The sequence below is a fragment of the Phoxinus phoxinus genome (genome assembly GCF_949152265.1).
Source record: "Phoxinus phoxinus genome assembly, chromosome: 6".
In the NCBI taxonomy this organism is placed as follows: domain Eukaryota; kingdom Metazoa; phylum Chordata; class Actinopteri; order Cypriniformes; family Leuciscidae; genus Phoxinus; species Phoxinus phoxinus.
This window is the reverse complement of record NC_136881.1, coordinates 44,879,666-44,897,165: the sequence shown is the minus strand read 5'-3', so window position 1 is coordinate 44,897,165 and position 17,500 is coordinate 44,879,666. Positions and strand designations below refer to the sequence as shown.

The 17,500-nt window shown below is 46.3% G+C and overlaps 1 protein-coding gene across 1 annotated transcript; it reads left to right on the top strand.

The window, feature by feature from the left end:
• Positions 1-623: 623 nt before the first annotated feature.
• Positions 624-4,333, top strand: wfikkn1 (WAP, follistatin/kazal, immunoglobulin, kunitz and netrin domain containing 1; the record flags this gene model as incomplete). Its single annotated transcript, XM_079617104.1, has 2 exons — positions 624-1,948; positions 2,831-4,333. The coding sequence occupies exons 1-2, from the start codon at positions 1,574-1,576 to the stop codon at positions 4,331-4,333; spliced, it is 1,878 nt and encodes a 625-aa protein (XP_079473230.1). The 5' UTR covers positions 624-1,573.
• Positions 4,334-17,500: the final 13,167 nt, after the last annotated feature.

Here is a 17,500-nt window from a genome sequence, read left to right as displayed (position 1 = left end):
ACATCTGTAAGAACTCGAGACATGCGTACGAACATCTGGCGACACCGATGATAATCTGAGGAACTGATGAAGGAAAACCACTTTAATATTCATTATGAGTCCAAATCATAAATACAGTGGATGTTCACAATAACAGTTTAAATACATAAAATAATTACTTAAACTATGTTTTACATCTGACACATTTAGATTAAAATGCCATTCTAATTAATGGAGTTATCCCAGCAAACACATTCACGTTGTGGCAACGTCGCTGTCTACGTGCTCGCAACATTGTAACAACGTAGAATTGTAAGACGCGGCAGGGCTGTAGCAACGTTGTTACGCGACATTCAGCAACTGAGAGACGACGTTCTGACTATTGTTTTATGCTGCTAGATATGCATATAGATATCCCCCATTTAACATTTTGTTAGATAATTATATACTTTTTAAATATTGTTTATCCTTATTATTATTTAATGGGGCTATCAGTAAATTAGTGTAATTATAATCAACACCTGCAAGTGTACACTTTGAAAAGTAAAAATGACAGAAGGTTTCGTTAATTCAACTTTATTAAAACTGCATATGGTAATCAAATTGCACTTCCAAAAGTCATACATTTGTGAAAAAAGAAAATAAAGAAATAAATGAATATACTAATTTATTTTAAGTATAATAAATAAAACATAAAAAGCAAAGGCAGATCAGAAGATTTAATGAACAAAACCGGGTCTGTGTGGCAGACAGTAGTCGAGCCGGCCGATAAAGGACGGTAACCGGACGGAGAAACTTCCATAAATCCAGAGGAGCAAAGAAACGAATGAGACTAAATAGCGGACAAATGAAATGAAAAACTAAAACAGTGCGAGCGAGGCTACATTAGTCACATTATAAATAGCAGTTGTAGGTTGTGTTTGATAGCTGAGGCTAAACTAAACGCAATACTCACGTATCTTTGCTCGATGATGAATGAGAACACAATGAGCAAATATCCTAGTCGTCCTAGACGCGAATTTGACGCTCTATTCGCATTTGGTGTGAACGCAGCATCAGATCGTGCCTCAAAACCCACTCAAGACAGGTATCGGACTCAATCAGTTGGAATTGTAACATCTAGTCCTTTTCATGTAATTTTCTTGCCTGCTAACACAATTCATGAAAAAATTCATAGTTTCCTCACAACTATAAACAGAATCTCATAACTACACACCAACTTGTAAACGCCTCAAATGTCCAGGTCAAGATGAAATATCTCTTTTGTCAGAATCAAACTTTGGCCTCAGATGACACAAATACACAGACTACTCCACGGCCCATCGAACACTAGTGAGAAAAACCTTGGGAGAAACCCATTCTCCTCTGGCCAATGGACGAACACGGTGTGGTTTAATTCAATGCAGAAACTGAGCTCTCCAAACGCCACACCAGTTAAACCCGCCGGCTGCTGCGACACGAACACTAGTCCTCATAAATCAGAGCTGGTGTTGAATGGAGGTTTGCGCTCAGGTTTGTGTGAAAGTCGGGCTCAATCTGGAGGTCTGGGGGGTCGTGACCCGCTCAGGTCAAAGGTCATGGCCGCGGTCAGCCAATGAAAGGCCTGAGGCTCCTCACAGGACAAAGAGTGTGTGAGAGAATGTGTGTATCACAGTCAGATACTGGGCTTCACTCGCCTTCCCAGCGGGCTTTGCATTCGAGAGGATCTCCGAGAGTCTCCACACACACACCTCCTGAAGACCTGTGTTTGTGCAGCTGCTGGTCCCGCTGTTACACCCCGAGGGACCGGGATCGTCTGGACGTCTCACTCATGCGGTTCTCCTGCTGCTCATGGGTCCCTCTGCTCCTCATGCGGTTCTGGCTCGGTTCTGCCGCTCCGGATCATCCCGGCGTCTGTCCGAATCACATGAGCCTGAACCTGTGGGTGGACGCGCAGAGCACCTGTGAGAGGGAGTGCCGAACCGACCAGGTGAACACACACTCTTCTCTCTGGCAGCATTAGACAGTTTAACATACACTCATTAGTCCTAAGCTGATTACCTCATTACTCCAGTCTTCAGTGTCACATGATCCTTCAGAAATCATTCTAAGATGATGATCTGATGCTCAGAAACATTAGTGATTATGATCATTGTTGAAGTGTGGAAACAGAGATAGTGTTAGTGATAGTGATGAACAGGTGGTTTAAAAGAACTGCAGCTTTGCGGGGGTTTTGTAGCTGTTCTCCTGAATTCACACCCTGCTGCCGTTTTCACACACACACACACACACACACACACACACACACACACACACACACACACACACACACACACACACACACACTCAGACAGACAGGAAGCCGCTTGAAACACTGCTATGTGTGTGTGTGTGTGTATGTGTATGTGTATGTGTATGTGTATGTGTATGTGTATGTGTATGTGTGTGTGGGAGTGTTAAAGAGATGCACTGCATTTGAGAAGAACTAAATCAGTCAGACGTCTGCATTTACTCAAATAACCCTAACACACTTCACTTGTTTCCTGCAAACCCTTTCATTGATCTGCAGAATTAAAGTGACTTTATTTTTAAATATTGCCAGATCGTTGAGATCAAAAGATGACAGAAGTATTTTTTGGGTGAACTAGACCTTAGTGTTACAAACTCAGTAATATTGAGTTGCTTATAGTGTGTTGAGCGTGTGTGGTTGTGTGTGAGAGAGAGAGAGAGAGGTGTGTGTTTGCATGTGAGTGTGTGTCTGTGTGTGTGTGTGATGGGTAGGTTTAGGGACCGGGTTAGTGTGTGTGTGTGTGTGTGTGTGTGTTTACGTACAATAGAATAGCTGTACTAACTGGTGTTTGTGTTTCTGCAGGATTGCGCAGGCTTTGAGAAGTGCTGCACTAACGTGTGTGGCCTGTTGAGCTGCGTGGCATCCCGCTTCTCTGACGGAGATGAGGGCCAGTCGGGGGCAGGGCTTCTGGCAGGGGGCGTGGTCAGCTGCGACGGGTTCGTGTGCGGCCAGCAGGGGGCGGTGTGTGCCGTGTGGGAGGGCCAGCCGGTGTGCAAGTGCCAGGACCGCTGCGAGAGCGAACCCGGCTTCACCTGCGCCTCCGACGGCCTCACGTACTTCAACCGCTGCTACATGGATGCGGAGGCCTGCGCTCAGGGCGTCACTCTCGCCGAGGTCACCTGCCGTTTCCACCTGAACGCTAACCCTCTCACCACGGCTCAACCCACGCCTACCGCCCCCGACGCTCAGCCGCTCCCGCCCGCTCTCTACTCCAGTCCGCAGCAGCAGGTCATTTACCAGGGCGGCACGGCTAGCTTCCACTGCGATGTGATCGGCCACCCGAAGCCACACGTCACCTGGGAGAAGCAGAGCGAAGCGCACGAGCGGATAGTCATGCACCCGGACCAGATGTATGGGAACGTCGTCATAACCAACATCGCTCAGCTAGTGGTGTACAACGCCCAGATGTGGGACACGGGGATCTACACCTGTATCGCGCGGAGCTCCTCAGGAGTGCTACGAGCCGATTACCCGCTCTCCGTCGTTAGGCGTGACACTGAGGAGTTCTTCGACGATGCTGAGGCGGGTTTGCCGTTGGGACGCCCATTCTCGCCGGCCGACTGCGTGGCGGATGTGGAGCGGGGCGAGTGCGGAGAGAAGCGGGTCGACTGGTTCTACGACGCGGCCCGCGGGGAATGTCATGCGTTTGCGCACGGAGGCTGCGAGGGTGGCCGGAACCGCTTCGAGACGTTCGAGGAGTGCCGTGCGTCGTGCCAGCGCTCAGGGATAGGCATGTGCTCGTTGCCTGCCGTCCAGGGCCCCTGTCAACACTGGGAGGCTCGCTGGGCCTACAACCGCCTCGTGAAGCAGTGCACGCCGTTCGTCTACGGCGGCTGCCGCGGAAACAAGAACAACTTCCGCACGCGCAAAGAATGCGACGCTGAGTGTCCGCAGCCTAAGCGGCGTCCGTGTAAAACCTGCCGGCTGAGAGGAAAGATATTTGCGAGTCTTTGCCGCAGTGACTTCGCCATCGTGGGACGGCTCACCGAGCTAATTGAGGAGCTGGACTCGGGGATCGCGCGGCTCCATGTGCAGCAGGTCCTGCGTGACGAGAAGATGGGCCTGGAGATCTTCAGAACACAACACCTGGAGGTGCTGCTGACCCGCATGGACTGGAGCTGCCCCTGCCCCAACATCACACAGCACCACGAGCGCCCCCTGCTGGTCATGGGAGAGGTGCGGGACGGCATGGCACTGGTTCTGCCACATAGCTACGTCAGACCTGTGTCCCATCGACGCCTGAAGAAGATCCGCGAGCTTCTGGCCAGTAAGACTTGTGAGACGCTGCTGAGATCCCAGGACTGATTTTACACGGATCCGCTGTGGCCGGTTGCTAAGGCTAGTCTCACTAGTTAGTCATCAAGACTGTTCATATCTTTTTCAAGTCAGTTACATAAAAGCGTAGCTTGATCTAATTTGTTTCCGAAAAGTCAAGTCACCTTTATTTATATAGCGCCTTTTACAATACATGATGTTTTATTAACAAAGTTCGGGATGAGCACGTTCAGATAACGTGGAGAGCACTCAGCAATCACTGAGAAGAGGCGTCTATATATTCAGCAGTCTCACCTCAATCCATTGACAGTTTAGCAGCATCCGTCCACCACCCCTCCACCACCCCTCCACCACCCCTTCTCCACCATGCCTCCACCACCCCTCCACCACCCCTCCACCACCCCTTCTCCACCATCCCTCCACCACCCCTTCTCCACCATCCCTCCGCTGGAAGACGGAGGGATGGTGGAAGACAGCTGGAAGACATACACACAGACACACACACTATACATGCATATATATATTTATGTGCTACACTGTGATCTTTAAGTTCAGGACTGCACTAGTTCTCACATAATGTTCCTCAAATCTGCCTTGCTGATGGTACACATGCAAACTAACAAAGTGTGCAACACACACACACACACACACACACACACACACACACACACACACACCCTACGGCCTATATATAGTCACACCTATAGACTAAACAATACGCATGTGCACGCCGTCTGCGTTTTCACAGATTCACGTTTTTAAAGTTTACGTGAGATGATAACGTTTACATTTTTTTTTCAAAATTGCAGCATGGATCCTGTTTCAGAGTATGTGTTCTCGAGCTCAAACACTGGTGTGTGTAAATGAACACATTAAAGTTTGTGTTTTCTGTTAGAACGGTGTCGTGTTAGCGGCCGCTAAGTTAATAACTAATGATCTTTGCAACGGAAGTGAATCAATCAAAATTTACTTTATCTGGACAATAACTTTACTCTAGAGCTGCTGTAAAGCCCAAACACTGTTACTGTAATCTCCTGTTACTGTAATCTCCTGTTATCACTGTAAAGCCCAAACACTGTTACTGTAATCTCCTGTTACTGTAATCTCCTGTGATCACTGTAAAGCCGAAACACAGTTACTGTAATCTCCTGTGATCACTGTAAAGCCTGACCACTGTTACTGTAATCTCCTGTTATCACTGTAAAGCCTGAACACTGTTACTGTAATCTCCTGTGATCACTGTAAAGTCGAAACACAGTTACTGTAATCTCCTGTGATCACTGTAAAGCCCAAACACTGTTACTGTAATCTCCTGTTATCACTGTAAAGCCTGAACAATGTTACTGTAATCTCCTGTGATCACTGTAAAGCCGAAACACTGTTACTGTAATCTCCTGTGATCACTGTAAAGCCTGAACACTGTTACTGTAATCTCCTGTTACTGTAATCTCCTGTGATCACTGTAAAGCCGAAACACAGTTACTGTAATCTCCTGTGATCACTGTAAAGCCCAAACACTGTTACTGTAATCTCCTGTCATCACTGTAAAGCCTGAACACTGTTACTGTAATCTCCTGTTACTGTAATCTCCTGTGATCACTGTAAAGCCCAAACACTGTTACTGTAATCTCCTGTTATCACTGTAAAGCCTGAACACTGTTACTGTAATCTCCTGTTATCACTGTAAAGCCTGAACACTGTTACTGTAATCTCCTGTTACTGTAATCTCCTGTGATCACTGTAAAGCCCAAACACTGTTACTGTAATCTCCTGTTACTGTAATCTCCTGTGATCACTGTAAAGTCGAAACACAGTTACTGTAATCTCCTGTGATCACTGTAAAGCCCAAACACTGTTACTGTAATCTCCTGTCATCACTGTAAAGCCTGAACACTGTTACTGTAATCTCCTGTTACTGTATTCTCCTGTGATCACTGTAAAGCCCAAACACTGTCACTTCCGTCACTTCCTGAACGCGTTGTTTGTGTTTGAGCTCCGTCGATTTGATTCAAAATCCGGGATTTCTCTCTTTAAACTCACTTACAACTAATATTTTCTACTTTTTCTCACTGAGAAACACTGACGCTCAAAATATCGTAGTTACAACGCGGACTGTTGAGTAGACGCGTCTCAAACCGATTGACCCAATACCGGTCCGCTACACCTGTGGGTCGGACGGCTGAGCGCGTCTTCTTTACACTCACTTACAAACGAACATTTTCTCGCCTATCGTGCGTCTACATCACACCCGTACCATTAAAAAGACAGATTATATCCAAGATTTCAGTTATAAATTAGCGTTAATATTGGTAGCGTCGTTGCTAACTTACTGTCCATCTGTTTAAATGGCGAATATATCAAATGTAACGTTATGTTGTCTACCTTTTGGTGCAGGTGAGGACACATTCGAGCTGCAGGCGGTGCAGTCTGAGCTGGAAGCTGTAGAGAAGCAGATCAGCGACCTTTTAGAGAGACAAGCCGAGCTAAGAGACCGGCGTTTAGCTCTTGAAACATCTCGCGTCGATGCACACAAATCAGTTAATAATCCGCAGACTCCGATTGCGTCATCACCGTGCGTCTCTCAGCATTGGTCCCGTGCGCCAAGGCGGTTCTCACAAGTTTCATACACCCCGGCTCCGAGGCGCCGTCACGAAGCTTGGGTTGTTTCGCAGCGGAAGACGCGAAGAATCTCTCCGCCCCTCCCGGTTTTCGAGATTTCCACTCAGAACCGCTTTTCCCCTCTTCGCGAAACGGAACGCGATGCTGTGATTATCGGCGATTCAATTGTTCGGAACGTCCACGCTACGTCAGGTAAAAGTAAGGTGCGTAGCCACTGTTTTCCTGATGACCGTGTTTCTGATATCGCTGCGCGAGTACCCGAGATCTTGAACGGTGACGAGCGCGTCGGAGCTGTCGTCTTGCACGCAGGAGCGAACGACGTCAGGCTGCGGCAGACGGAGGTTTTGAAAAAGGATTATAGGAACCTAATCGAGACGGTACGCACCGCATCGCCTGAAATAACGATCATCGTGTCTGGGCCGCTTCCCACGTATCGACAAGGGCATGAGAAGTTCAGTAGATTATTCGCGCTAAATGAATGGTTAATGTCATGGTGCAATGAGCAGAAACTGCTCTTTATAAATAATTGGAATCTGTTTTGGGAGCGTCCTAGGCTCTTCCGCGCTTGGCTTACACCCAAGTAGAAATGGAGCGGATCTTCTGTCGGATAACATCTCCAAGACGTTAAAGACCGTTTGACTAGTTACCAAAAATCCAAATCACAGTCTCTGCTGCACCAAATTAATTGATATAAATACTAGTGTAGAACATTTAATAGAAACTGTGTCTATTCCTCGTTTAGTGAGATCAAATAATAAATCTACTGTAGGATCTAGGAAAAATCTAATTGTTATTAAAACAGAAAATCTCGCTATTAGTGAACAAAAACAATTTCTAAAGCTAGGTCTTCTGAACATTAGATCACTCACACCTAAAGCAGCTATTGTAAATGAAATAGTCACAGATAATAGCATCGATGTACTTTGCCTTACTGAAACCTGGCTTAAACCAAATGACTATTTCGGTCTAAATGAGTCCACTCCACCAGGATACGGTTATAAGCATGAGCCCCGTCTGATTGGTCGTGGCGGCGGTGTTGCAACAATCTATAGAGATATTCTTAATGTTACTCAGAAAACAGGTGACAAATTTAATTCGTTTGAAGTACTTGTATTAAATGTTACGCTCTTAGATGTAAGGAAAAAATCCCTATTATCTTTAGCCTTGGTTACCGTATATAGACCGCCAGGGCCCTACGCTGATTTCCTAAAAGAGTTTGCAGATTTTCTCTCAGATCTATTGGTCAACGTCGATAAAGCATTAATTGTTGGAGATTTCAACATACACGTAGATAATTCAAATGATGCGTTAGGGGCTGCGTTCACAGATTTATTAAACTCCTTTGGGGTCAGGCAAAACGTCACCGGACCAACTCATCGTCTTAATCATACACTCGATTTAATTATATCATATGGAACCGATCCAACCGATATAGATATCATTCCACAAAGTGATGGTGTCAGTGACCACTTCCTGGTAACTTGTATATTACGGACTACTACAGTACTATGTCATACTGCGCCGCGTTACCGACCAGGCAGAACAATCCTTCCATCCACCATAGATAATTTCTCAAATTGCTTATCTGATTTGTCTCAGTTACTGCCTGAACCCAAACAAACAGACGAATTAGAGGAAGTAACTAGCACTATGAGCACCATTCTCTCTAGAACATTGGATATTGTTGCACCCATTAGATTAAAAAAGGTCAGAGTGAAAAGTAAAGCACCATGGTACAACAATACTACGCATGTTCTAAAGAGAGAAACCCGTAAATTAGAGAGTAAATGGAAACAAACTAATTTAGAGGTCTTTAGAATCGCGTGGAAAGACAGTATGTCACTTTATAAAAAGGCCCTAAAAGCGGCAAGGGCTGAGCATCTCCGCAAACTAATAGAAAACAACCAAAATAATCCAAGATTTTTATTTACCACCGTGGCTAGACTAATAAATAAACAAACGTCACCTGACCAAAATATCCCGTTACAGTTTAGCAGTAATGATTTCATGAACTTCTTCACTGAGAAAATAGAAAACATCAGAACCACAATTGTAAACACTCAATCTTCAATCGCGCCTTATAAATCAGCCTCAATTATCACCCCGCAAGAACAATTACAGTGCTTTACAACTATAGAACAAAAAGAGCTAAATAAACTTATCACTTCATCTAAAACAACAACGTGCTTATTAGATCCTATACCAACTAAACTACTGAAAGAAGTGTTACCTGTAGTGGAAGAGCCTCTTCTCAATATTATTAACTCGTCTCTATCTTTAGGTCATGTTCCAAAAACATTTAAACTGGCAGTTATAAAACCTCTTATTAAGAAACCACAATTAGACCCACATAATCTAGCAAATTATAGACCCATTTCAAATCTTCCATTTATGTCTAAAATATTAGAAAAAGTTGTGTCCGCTCAACTGAGCTCTTTTTTGCAAGAAAATGACATCTATGAAAAGTTTCAGTCTGGATTCAGGCCGCACCATAGCACTGAAACTGCGCTCGTTAAAATCACTAATGATTTACTTTTAGCTTCAGACCAAGGCTGTATCTCAATACTAGTTTTACTTGATCTTAGTGCTGCGTTCGATACTATAGATCACACAATACTCTTAGATCGACTACAAAATTATACTGGCGTTCAAGGACAAGCATTAAGCTGGTTTAGATCATACTTATCAGACCGCTACCATTTTGTCTATTTAAATGGGGAAAAATCAATCATAACTTCAGTAAACTATGGAGTGCCGCAGGGATCTGTGCTAGGCCCTCTATTATTCTCAATATATATGCTGCCACTTGGAAATATTATAAGGAAACATGGAATTAGTTTCCATTGTTATGCTGATGACACTCAATTATATATTTCATCACGGCCGGATGAAAACGCTAAATTATCAAAATTGACAGAGTGTGTTAAAGATATAAAAGATTGGATGACGCGTAATTTTCTTCTATTAAATCCAGACAAGACGGAGGTACTACTCATCGGTTCAAAAAACCGCCCACAAAACCTCTCACAATACAACTTTAACATAGTAGGATGTCCTGCTACTTTATCCTCTACAGTAAAAGACCTGGGTGTCATATTAGACTGCGACCTGTCTTTTAAAAATCATATTTCATATGTTACAAAAACGGCATTTTTCCACCTTAGAAACATTGCTAAGCTACGTAATATGCTATCAGTTTCTGATGCAGAAAAGTTAGTTCATGCATTCATGACCTCGAGACTAGATTACTGTAATGCTCTATTAGCTGGTTGTCCTGCATCCTCCGTAAACAAGCTACAGTTAGTCCAAAATGCAGCCGCTAGAGTTCTTACCAGATCAAGAAAATATGATCATATAACACCGATCTTATCATCTCTACACTGGTTACCTATAAAGTTCCGTATTAATTATAAGGTATTGTTACTGACTTATAAAGCCCTAAACGGCTTAGCTCCAGTTTATTTAACGGATCTTCTATCGCCCTATAATCCATCGCGCTCTTTAAGATCGCTAAATTCGAGGCTTTTGGTTATACCGAGGATATCTAAGTCCACCAAAGGAGGGAGAGCACTCTCACATCTAGCTCCAAAACTCTGGAATAGCCTTCCTGATTGTCACGGTGTGGGTTTTGTTCCCTGTTGTCTGTCATGTGATTCCCTGTTTGCCATGTGTCTTGTTAATTGTCTGATCATTGTTCCCATGTGTTTCTGATTAGCCACGCCCCCTTGTTATCTTGTTTAGCTTGTTTGTCTGTGTATTTATACCTTTGTGTTTCAGTTGTTGGTTGTCGGTCGATGTTTGTGTTTGCTGTAGCTTGTAGATGTTTCTTGTTCCTTTCCTGAGTTTCCTGTTCTGTTGTTTATTAAAATAAAGTAGTGCGTGCACGTGGATTCTCTCTCCGCTTCATCTATGCCTCAGCGTAACAGATCGACCGACCACAAGATGAATCCAGCAGCACAAATTGTGTGTCTCCGTCAGGGAGAGAGGCCTGTGGAAGAATACATCGTGGACTTTTTGGAGCTGGCTCACTTGACCGGTATGGATGAGTTAAGTCTTATCATCTTTTTCACTGGAGGACTATCAGAGCTGATCAGCTCCCTTATGCCACCTCATCACCCTAGCTGGAATCTCCAGCATTATATTCTCCATGCTCTTTGGCTGGCTGGATCAACTCTTACTGAGGGTTATGCAGAAGCCTGCAAACTGACAGTACCCGCCAAGCCTGAGCATCTTCAAGTCATGCCTGATCTTCACAACAGCCCAGAGCTTCCTTCGCCGCTGGTCCCGTCCAGCCCAGAGCTTCCTTCGCCGCTGGTCCCGTCCAGTCCAGAGCTTCCTTCGCCGCTGGTCCCGTCCAGCCCAGAGCTTCCCTCGCCGCTGGTCCCGTCCAGCCCAGAGCTTCCCTCGCCGCTGGTCCCGTCCAGCCCAGAGCTTCCTTTGCCGCTGGTCCCGTCCAGCCCAGAGCTTCCTTTGCCGCTGGTCCCGTCCAGCCCAGAGCTTCCTTCGCCGCTGGTCCCGTCCAGTCCAGAGCTTCCTTCGCCACTGGTTCCGTCCAGCCCAGTGCCTTCACCGCTGGTTCCGTCCAGCCCTGCCGAGCCCACGCTCCACGTCACTTCTGCCGATCCAGAGACTGAGCTTCACGTCACTTCTGCCGATCCAGAGACTGAGCTTCACGTCACTTCTGCCGATCCAGAGACTGAGCTTCACGTCACTTCTGCCGATCCAGAGACTGAGCTTCACGTCACTTCTGCCGATCCAGAGACTGAGCTTCACGTCACTTCTGCCGATCCAGAGACTGAGCTTCACGTCACTTCTGCCGATCCAGAGACTGAGCTTCACGTCACTTCTGCCGATCCAGAGACTGAGCTTCACGTCACTTCTGCCGATCCAGAGACTGAGCTTCACGTCACTTCTGCCGATCCAGAGACTGAGCTTCACGTCACTTCTGCCGATCCAGAGACTGAGCTTCACGTCACTTCTGCCGATCCAGAGACTGAGCTTCACATCACTTATGCCGATCCAGAGACTGAGCTTCACGTCACGTCAGCCCGTTCAGAGTCTCGTCCCGCCGAGACTGAATCTGTTCCTGAGCCTGAATCTGATCCTGATCCTGATACTGAGCCTGAATCTGTTCCTCTTTGTATTTTTGAGCCTGTGTCTTCGGACAAGACGGCCGACTCCACGCCTGTGTCTTCGGACAAGATGGCCGACTCCACGCCCGCCTGTCCAGAGTCTCGTCCCGCCGAGACTGAATCAGTTCCTGAGCCGGTGGTGTCTGTTGCAGTTCCTGAGCCGGTGGTGTCTGTTGCAGTTCCTGAGCCGGTGGTGTCTGTTGCAGTTCCTGAGCCGGTGGTGTCTGTTGCAGTTCCTGAGCCGGTGGTGTCTGTTGCAGTTCCTGAGCCGGTGGTGTCTGTTGCAGTTCCTGAGCCGGTGGTGTCTGTTGCAGTTCCTGAGCCGGTGGTGTCTGTTGCAGTTCCTGAGCCGGTGGTGTCTGTTGCAGTTCCTGAGCCGGTGGTGTCTGTTGCAGTTCCTGAGCCGGTGGTGTCTGTTGCAGTTCCTGTTCCTGAGCCGGTGCCCGCGTCTGTTCCTGTTCCATGGCCGCCAGATGGACTGTCGTCTCCGCCCTGGCCGCCAGATGGACTGTCGTCTCCGCCCTGGCCGCCAGATGGACTGTCGTCTCCGCCCTGGCCGCCAGATGGACTGTGGTCTCCGCCCTGGCCGCCAGATGGACTGTCGTCTCCGCCCTGGCCGCCAGATGGACTGTCGTCTCCGCCCTGGCCGCCAGATGGACTGTCGTCTCCGCCCTGGCCGCCAGATGGACTGTCGTCTCCGCCCTGGCCGCCAGATGGACTGTCGTCTCCGCCCTGGCCGCCAGATGGACTGTCGTCTCCGCCCTGGCCGCCAGATGGACTGTCGTTTCCGCCCTGGCCGCCAGATGGACTGTCGTCTCCGCCCTGGCCGCCAGATGGACTGTCTTCACCGCCCTGGCCGCCCGAGGGTTCGTCTCCGCCCTGGCCGCCCGAGGGGTCTTCTCCGCCGTGGCCGCCCGAGGGGTCTTCTCCGCCGTGGCCGCCCGAGGGGTCTTCACCGCCGTGGCCGCCCGAGGGGTCTTCACCGCCGTGGCCGCCCGAGGGGTCTTCACCGCCGTGGCCGCCCGAGGGGTCTTCACCGCCGTGGCCGCCCGAGGGGTCTTCACCGCCGTGGCCGCCCGAGGGGTCTTCACCGCCGTGGCCGCCCGAGGGGTCTTCACCGCCGTGGCCGCCCAAGGGGTCTTCACCGCCGTGGCCGCCCGAGGGGTCTTCACCGCCGTGGCCGCCCGAGGGGTCTTCACCGCCGTGGCCGCCCGAGGGGTCTTCACCGCCGTGGCCGCCCGAGGGGTCTTCACCGCCGTGGCCGCCCGAGGGGTCTTCACCGCCGTGGCCTCTTGCACAGCCTGCACAGCCTGCTCTGCTCTGGCCGTCTGTCCAGCCTCAATCTCCAGGCCCTCCTCCGCTCCACGGGCCTGGCCCTCCATCCCTCCCCCAAGTCCGCCTCCGCTTCACCGCCCACCTGAACTTTCATGTTTTGTTTTTTGTCTTTGTTTTTTGTCCCTTATGGGCGTCAGGAGCCGCCCATAGGGGAGGGGCTATGTCACGGTGTGGGTTTTGTTCCCTGTTGTCTGTCATGTGATTCCCTGTTTGCCATGTGTCTTGTTAATTGTCTGATCATTGTTCCCATGTGTTTCTGATTAGCCACGCCCCCTTGTTATCTTGTTTAGCTTGTTTGTCTGTGTATTTATACCTTTGTGTTTCAGTTGTTGGTTGTCGGTCGATGTTTGTGTTTGCTGTAGCTTGTAGATGTTTCTTGTTCCTTTCCTGAGTTTCCTGTTCTGTTGTTTATTAAAATAAAGTAGTGCGTGCACGTGGATTCTCTCTCCGCTTCATCTATGCCTCAGCGTAACACTGATACTGTTCGTTGCTCAGACTCGCTCTCCCAGTTCAAAACTAGATTAAAGACGCATCTCTTTAACCAGGCATTCATATAAATGTTTTAATCTTACAGTTAAATCCGGCCTCTAGTTCATAACCGCCAGAGGAGAACTGGCCCCCGACTGAGCCTGGGTTCTCCCAAGGTTTTTTTTTCTCTCCATTAGGTCACCTGATGGAGTTTTTCGTTTCCTTGCCACTGTTGCCTTTGGCTTGCTCAGTTGGGGATATTCAATTTAATTAATCAATCAATATTACTATTGATTAGCATTACCAAACATGGACGTTTTATTATTATTTTAATTTATTACTGTGAAGCTGCTTTGATACAATCTGTATTGTGAAAAGCGCTATACAAATATTCTTGACTTGACTTGACTTGACTTGTTACTGTAATCTCCTGTTATCACTGTAAAGCCTGAACACTGTTACTGTAATCTCCTGTTACTGTAATCTCCTGTGATCACTGTAAAGCCCAAACACTGTTACTGTAATCTCCTGTTACTGTAATCTCCTGTGATCACTGTAAAGCCGAAACACAGTTACTGTAATCTCCTGTGATCACTGTAAAGCCTGACCACTGTTACTGTAATCTCCTGTTATCACTGTAAAGCCTGAACACTGTTACTGTAATCTCCTGTGATCACTGTAAAGCCGAAACACAGTTACTGTAATCTCCTGTGATCACTGTAAAGCCCAAACACTGTTACTGTAATCTCCTGTTATCACTGTAAAGCCCAAACACTGTTATTGTAATCTCCTGTGATCACTGTAAAGCCCAAACACTGTTACTGTAATCTCCTGTTATCACTGTAAAGCCCAAACACTGTTACTGTAATCTCCTGTTATCACTGTAAAGCCCAAACACTGTTACTGTAATCTCCTGTTATCACCGTAAAGCCTGAACACTGTTACTGTAATCTTCTGTGATCATTGTAAAGCCTGAACACTGTTACTGTAATCTCCTGTGATCACTGTAAAGCCGAAACACTGTTACTGTAATTTCCTGTTATTACTGTAAAGCCTGAACAATGTTACTGTAATCTCCTGTGATCACTGTAAAGCCGAAACACTGTTACTGTAATCACCTGTTACTGTAATCTCCTGTTATCTCTGTAAAGCAGAAACACTGTTACTGTAATCTCCTGTGATCACTGTAAAGCCAAAACACTGTTACTGTAATCTCCTGTTATCACTGTAAAGCCGAAACACTGTTACTGTAATCTCCTGTGATCACTGTAAAGCCCAAACACTGTTTCTGTAATCTCCTGTGATCACTGTAAAGCCCAAACACTGTTACTGTAATCTCCTGTTATCTCTGTAAAGCCAAAACACTGTTACTGTAATCTCCTGTTATCACTGTAAAGCCCAAACACTGTTTCTGTAATCTCCTGTGATCACTGTAAAGCCGAAACACTGTTACTGTAATCTCCTGTTATCACTGTAAAGCCTGAACAATGTTACTGTAATCTCCTGTGATCACTGTAAAGCCGAAACACTGTTACTGTAATCTCCTGTGATCACTGTAAAGCCGAAACACTGTTACTGTAATCTCCTGTTATCACTGTAAAGCCTGAACACTGTTACTGTAATCTCCTGTTACTGTAATCTCCTGTGATCACTGTAAAGCCTGAACACTGTTACTGTAATCTCCTGTTATCACTGTAAAGCCTGAACACTGTTACTGTAATCTCCTGTTACTGTAATCTCCTGTTACTGTAATCTCCTGTGATCACTGTAAAGCCTGAACACTGTTACTGTAATCTCCTGTTACTGTAATCTCTGTCATTGTAATCTCCTGTTACTGTAATCTCCTGTTACTATAATCTCCTGTGATCACTGTAAAGCCTGAACACTGTTACTGTTGTTACGTGTCAGAACGTAAATGTGGTTAACAAGAACTGTGAGTGTGTGCAGGTTTTCTTGTTGTGCTCTTGTCTTCTCTCTCTCTCTCTCCCTCTCGCTTTACGCTCATTTGAGTGTAACAGGTGCAGCTGCTTAGATGGGCGGGGCTGACGGACTCGACGCGTGAATATAAGCTGCCTGGAAGGCTCGTTCATCGAGTTCCCCCTCCTGCTTCACGCTGTTGTAGAACGTGTGTTTTTGTGAACGAGTTTTGCGCAACACAGTGGTGTTGAAAGCCGGTTGGCTATCGTGTGTTTCTGTGATAGAATAATCCGCCTGTGAACGGCGTGTGACTGTTAGCGGTATAGGCCGGTAAATGTGACGTCCTGCATTCTTTAGTAACACTGTTGAGAGGGTCAGAAGAGCTATTTTCTTTTAACCTTGTTTTCTCCTGTTTACTGGCTAGCAGGGAGGTAAGAATTGTGTACTTTTGTTTATTTCTGAAATCCAGGGAAGATGACCTAAAATTTAGTTAGAAGACTCGTTTTTGTTTGTTGTTTTTGCGGCTGACTGAACCCTCTCCTTTTTGAGTACTTTATCTTTCAAAACGAATGAATTCTTACCCCTACATGTAACAATAAACATTGACTTTTTTTTGGGTTACCATGTTTCATTGAGTGTTTTAATGGAGCAGGAGATGGAACTCCGGGCGGCACCTTTTAATAGGTTTCCGCTCTATATGTTAGTGCGCGTGGCACGTAACAGTAATCTCCTGTTACTGTAATCTCTGTTATTGTAATCTCCTGTTACTGTAATCTCCTGTTACTGTAATCTCCTGTGATCACTGTAAAGCCTGAACACTGTTACTGTAATCTCCTGTTACTGTAATCTCCTGTTACTGTAATCTCCTGTTATCACTGTAAAGCCTGAACACTGTTACTGTAATCTCCTGTTACTGTAATCTCCTGTGATCACTGTAAAGCCTGAACACTATTACTGTAATCTCCTGTTACTGTAATCTACTGTTATCACTGTAAAGCCTGAACACTGTTACTGTAATCTCTGTTACTGTAATCTCCTGTTACTGTAATCTCTGTTATTGTAATCTCCTGTTACTGTAATCTCCTGTTACTGTAATCTCCTGTGATCACTGTAAAGCCTGAACACTGTTACTGTAATCTCCTGTTACTGTAATCTCCTGTGATCACTGTAAAGCCTGAACACTATTACTGTAATCTCCTGTTACTGTAATCTCCTGTTATCACTGTAAAGCCTGAACACTGTTACTGTAATCTCCTGTTACTGTAATCTCCTGTGATCACTGTAAAGCCTGAACACTATTACTGTAATCGCCTGTTACTGTAATCTCCTGTTATCACTGTAAAGCCTGAACACTGTTACTGTAATCTCCTGTTATCACTGTAAAGCCTGAACACTGTTACTGTAATCTCCTGTTACTGTAATCTCCTGTGATCACTGTAAAGCCTGAACACTATTACTGTAATCTCCTGTTACTGTAATCTCCTGTTATCACTGTAAAGCCTGAACACTGTTACTGTAATCTCCTGTTACTGTAATCTCCTGTGATCACTGTAAAGCCCAAACACTGTTACTGTAATCTCCTGTTATCACTGTAAAGCCGAAACACTGTTACTGTAATCTCCTGTTATCACTGTAAAGCCTGAACACTGTTACTGTAATCTCCTGTTACTGTAATCTCCTGTTACTGTAATCTCCTGCGATCACTGTAAAGCCTGAACACTGTTAC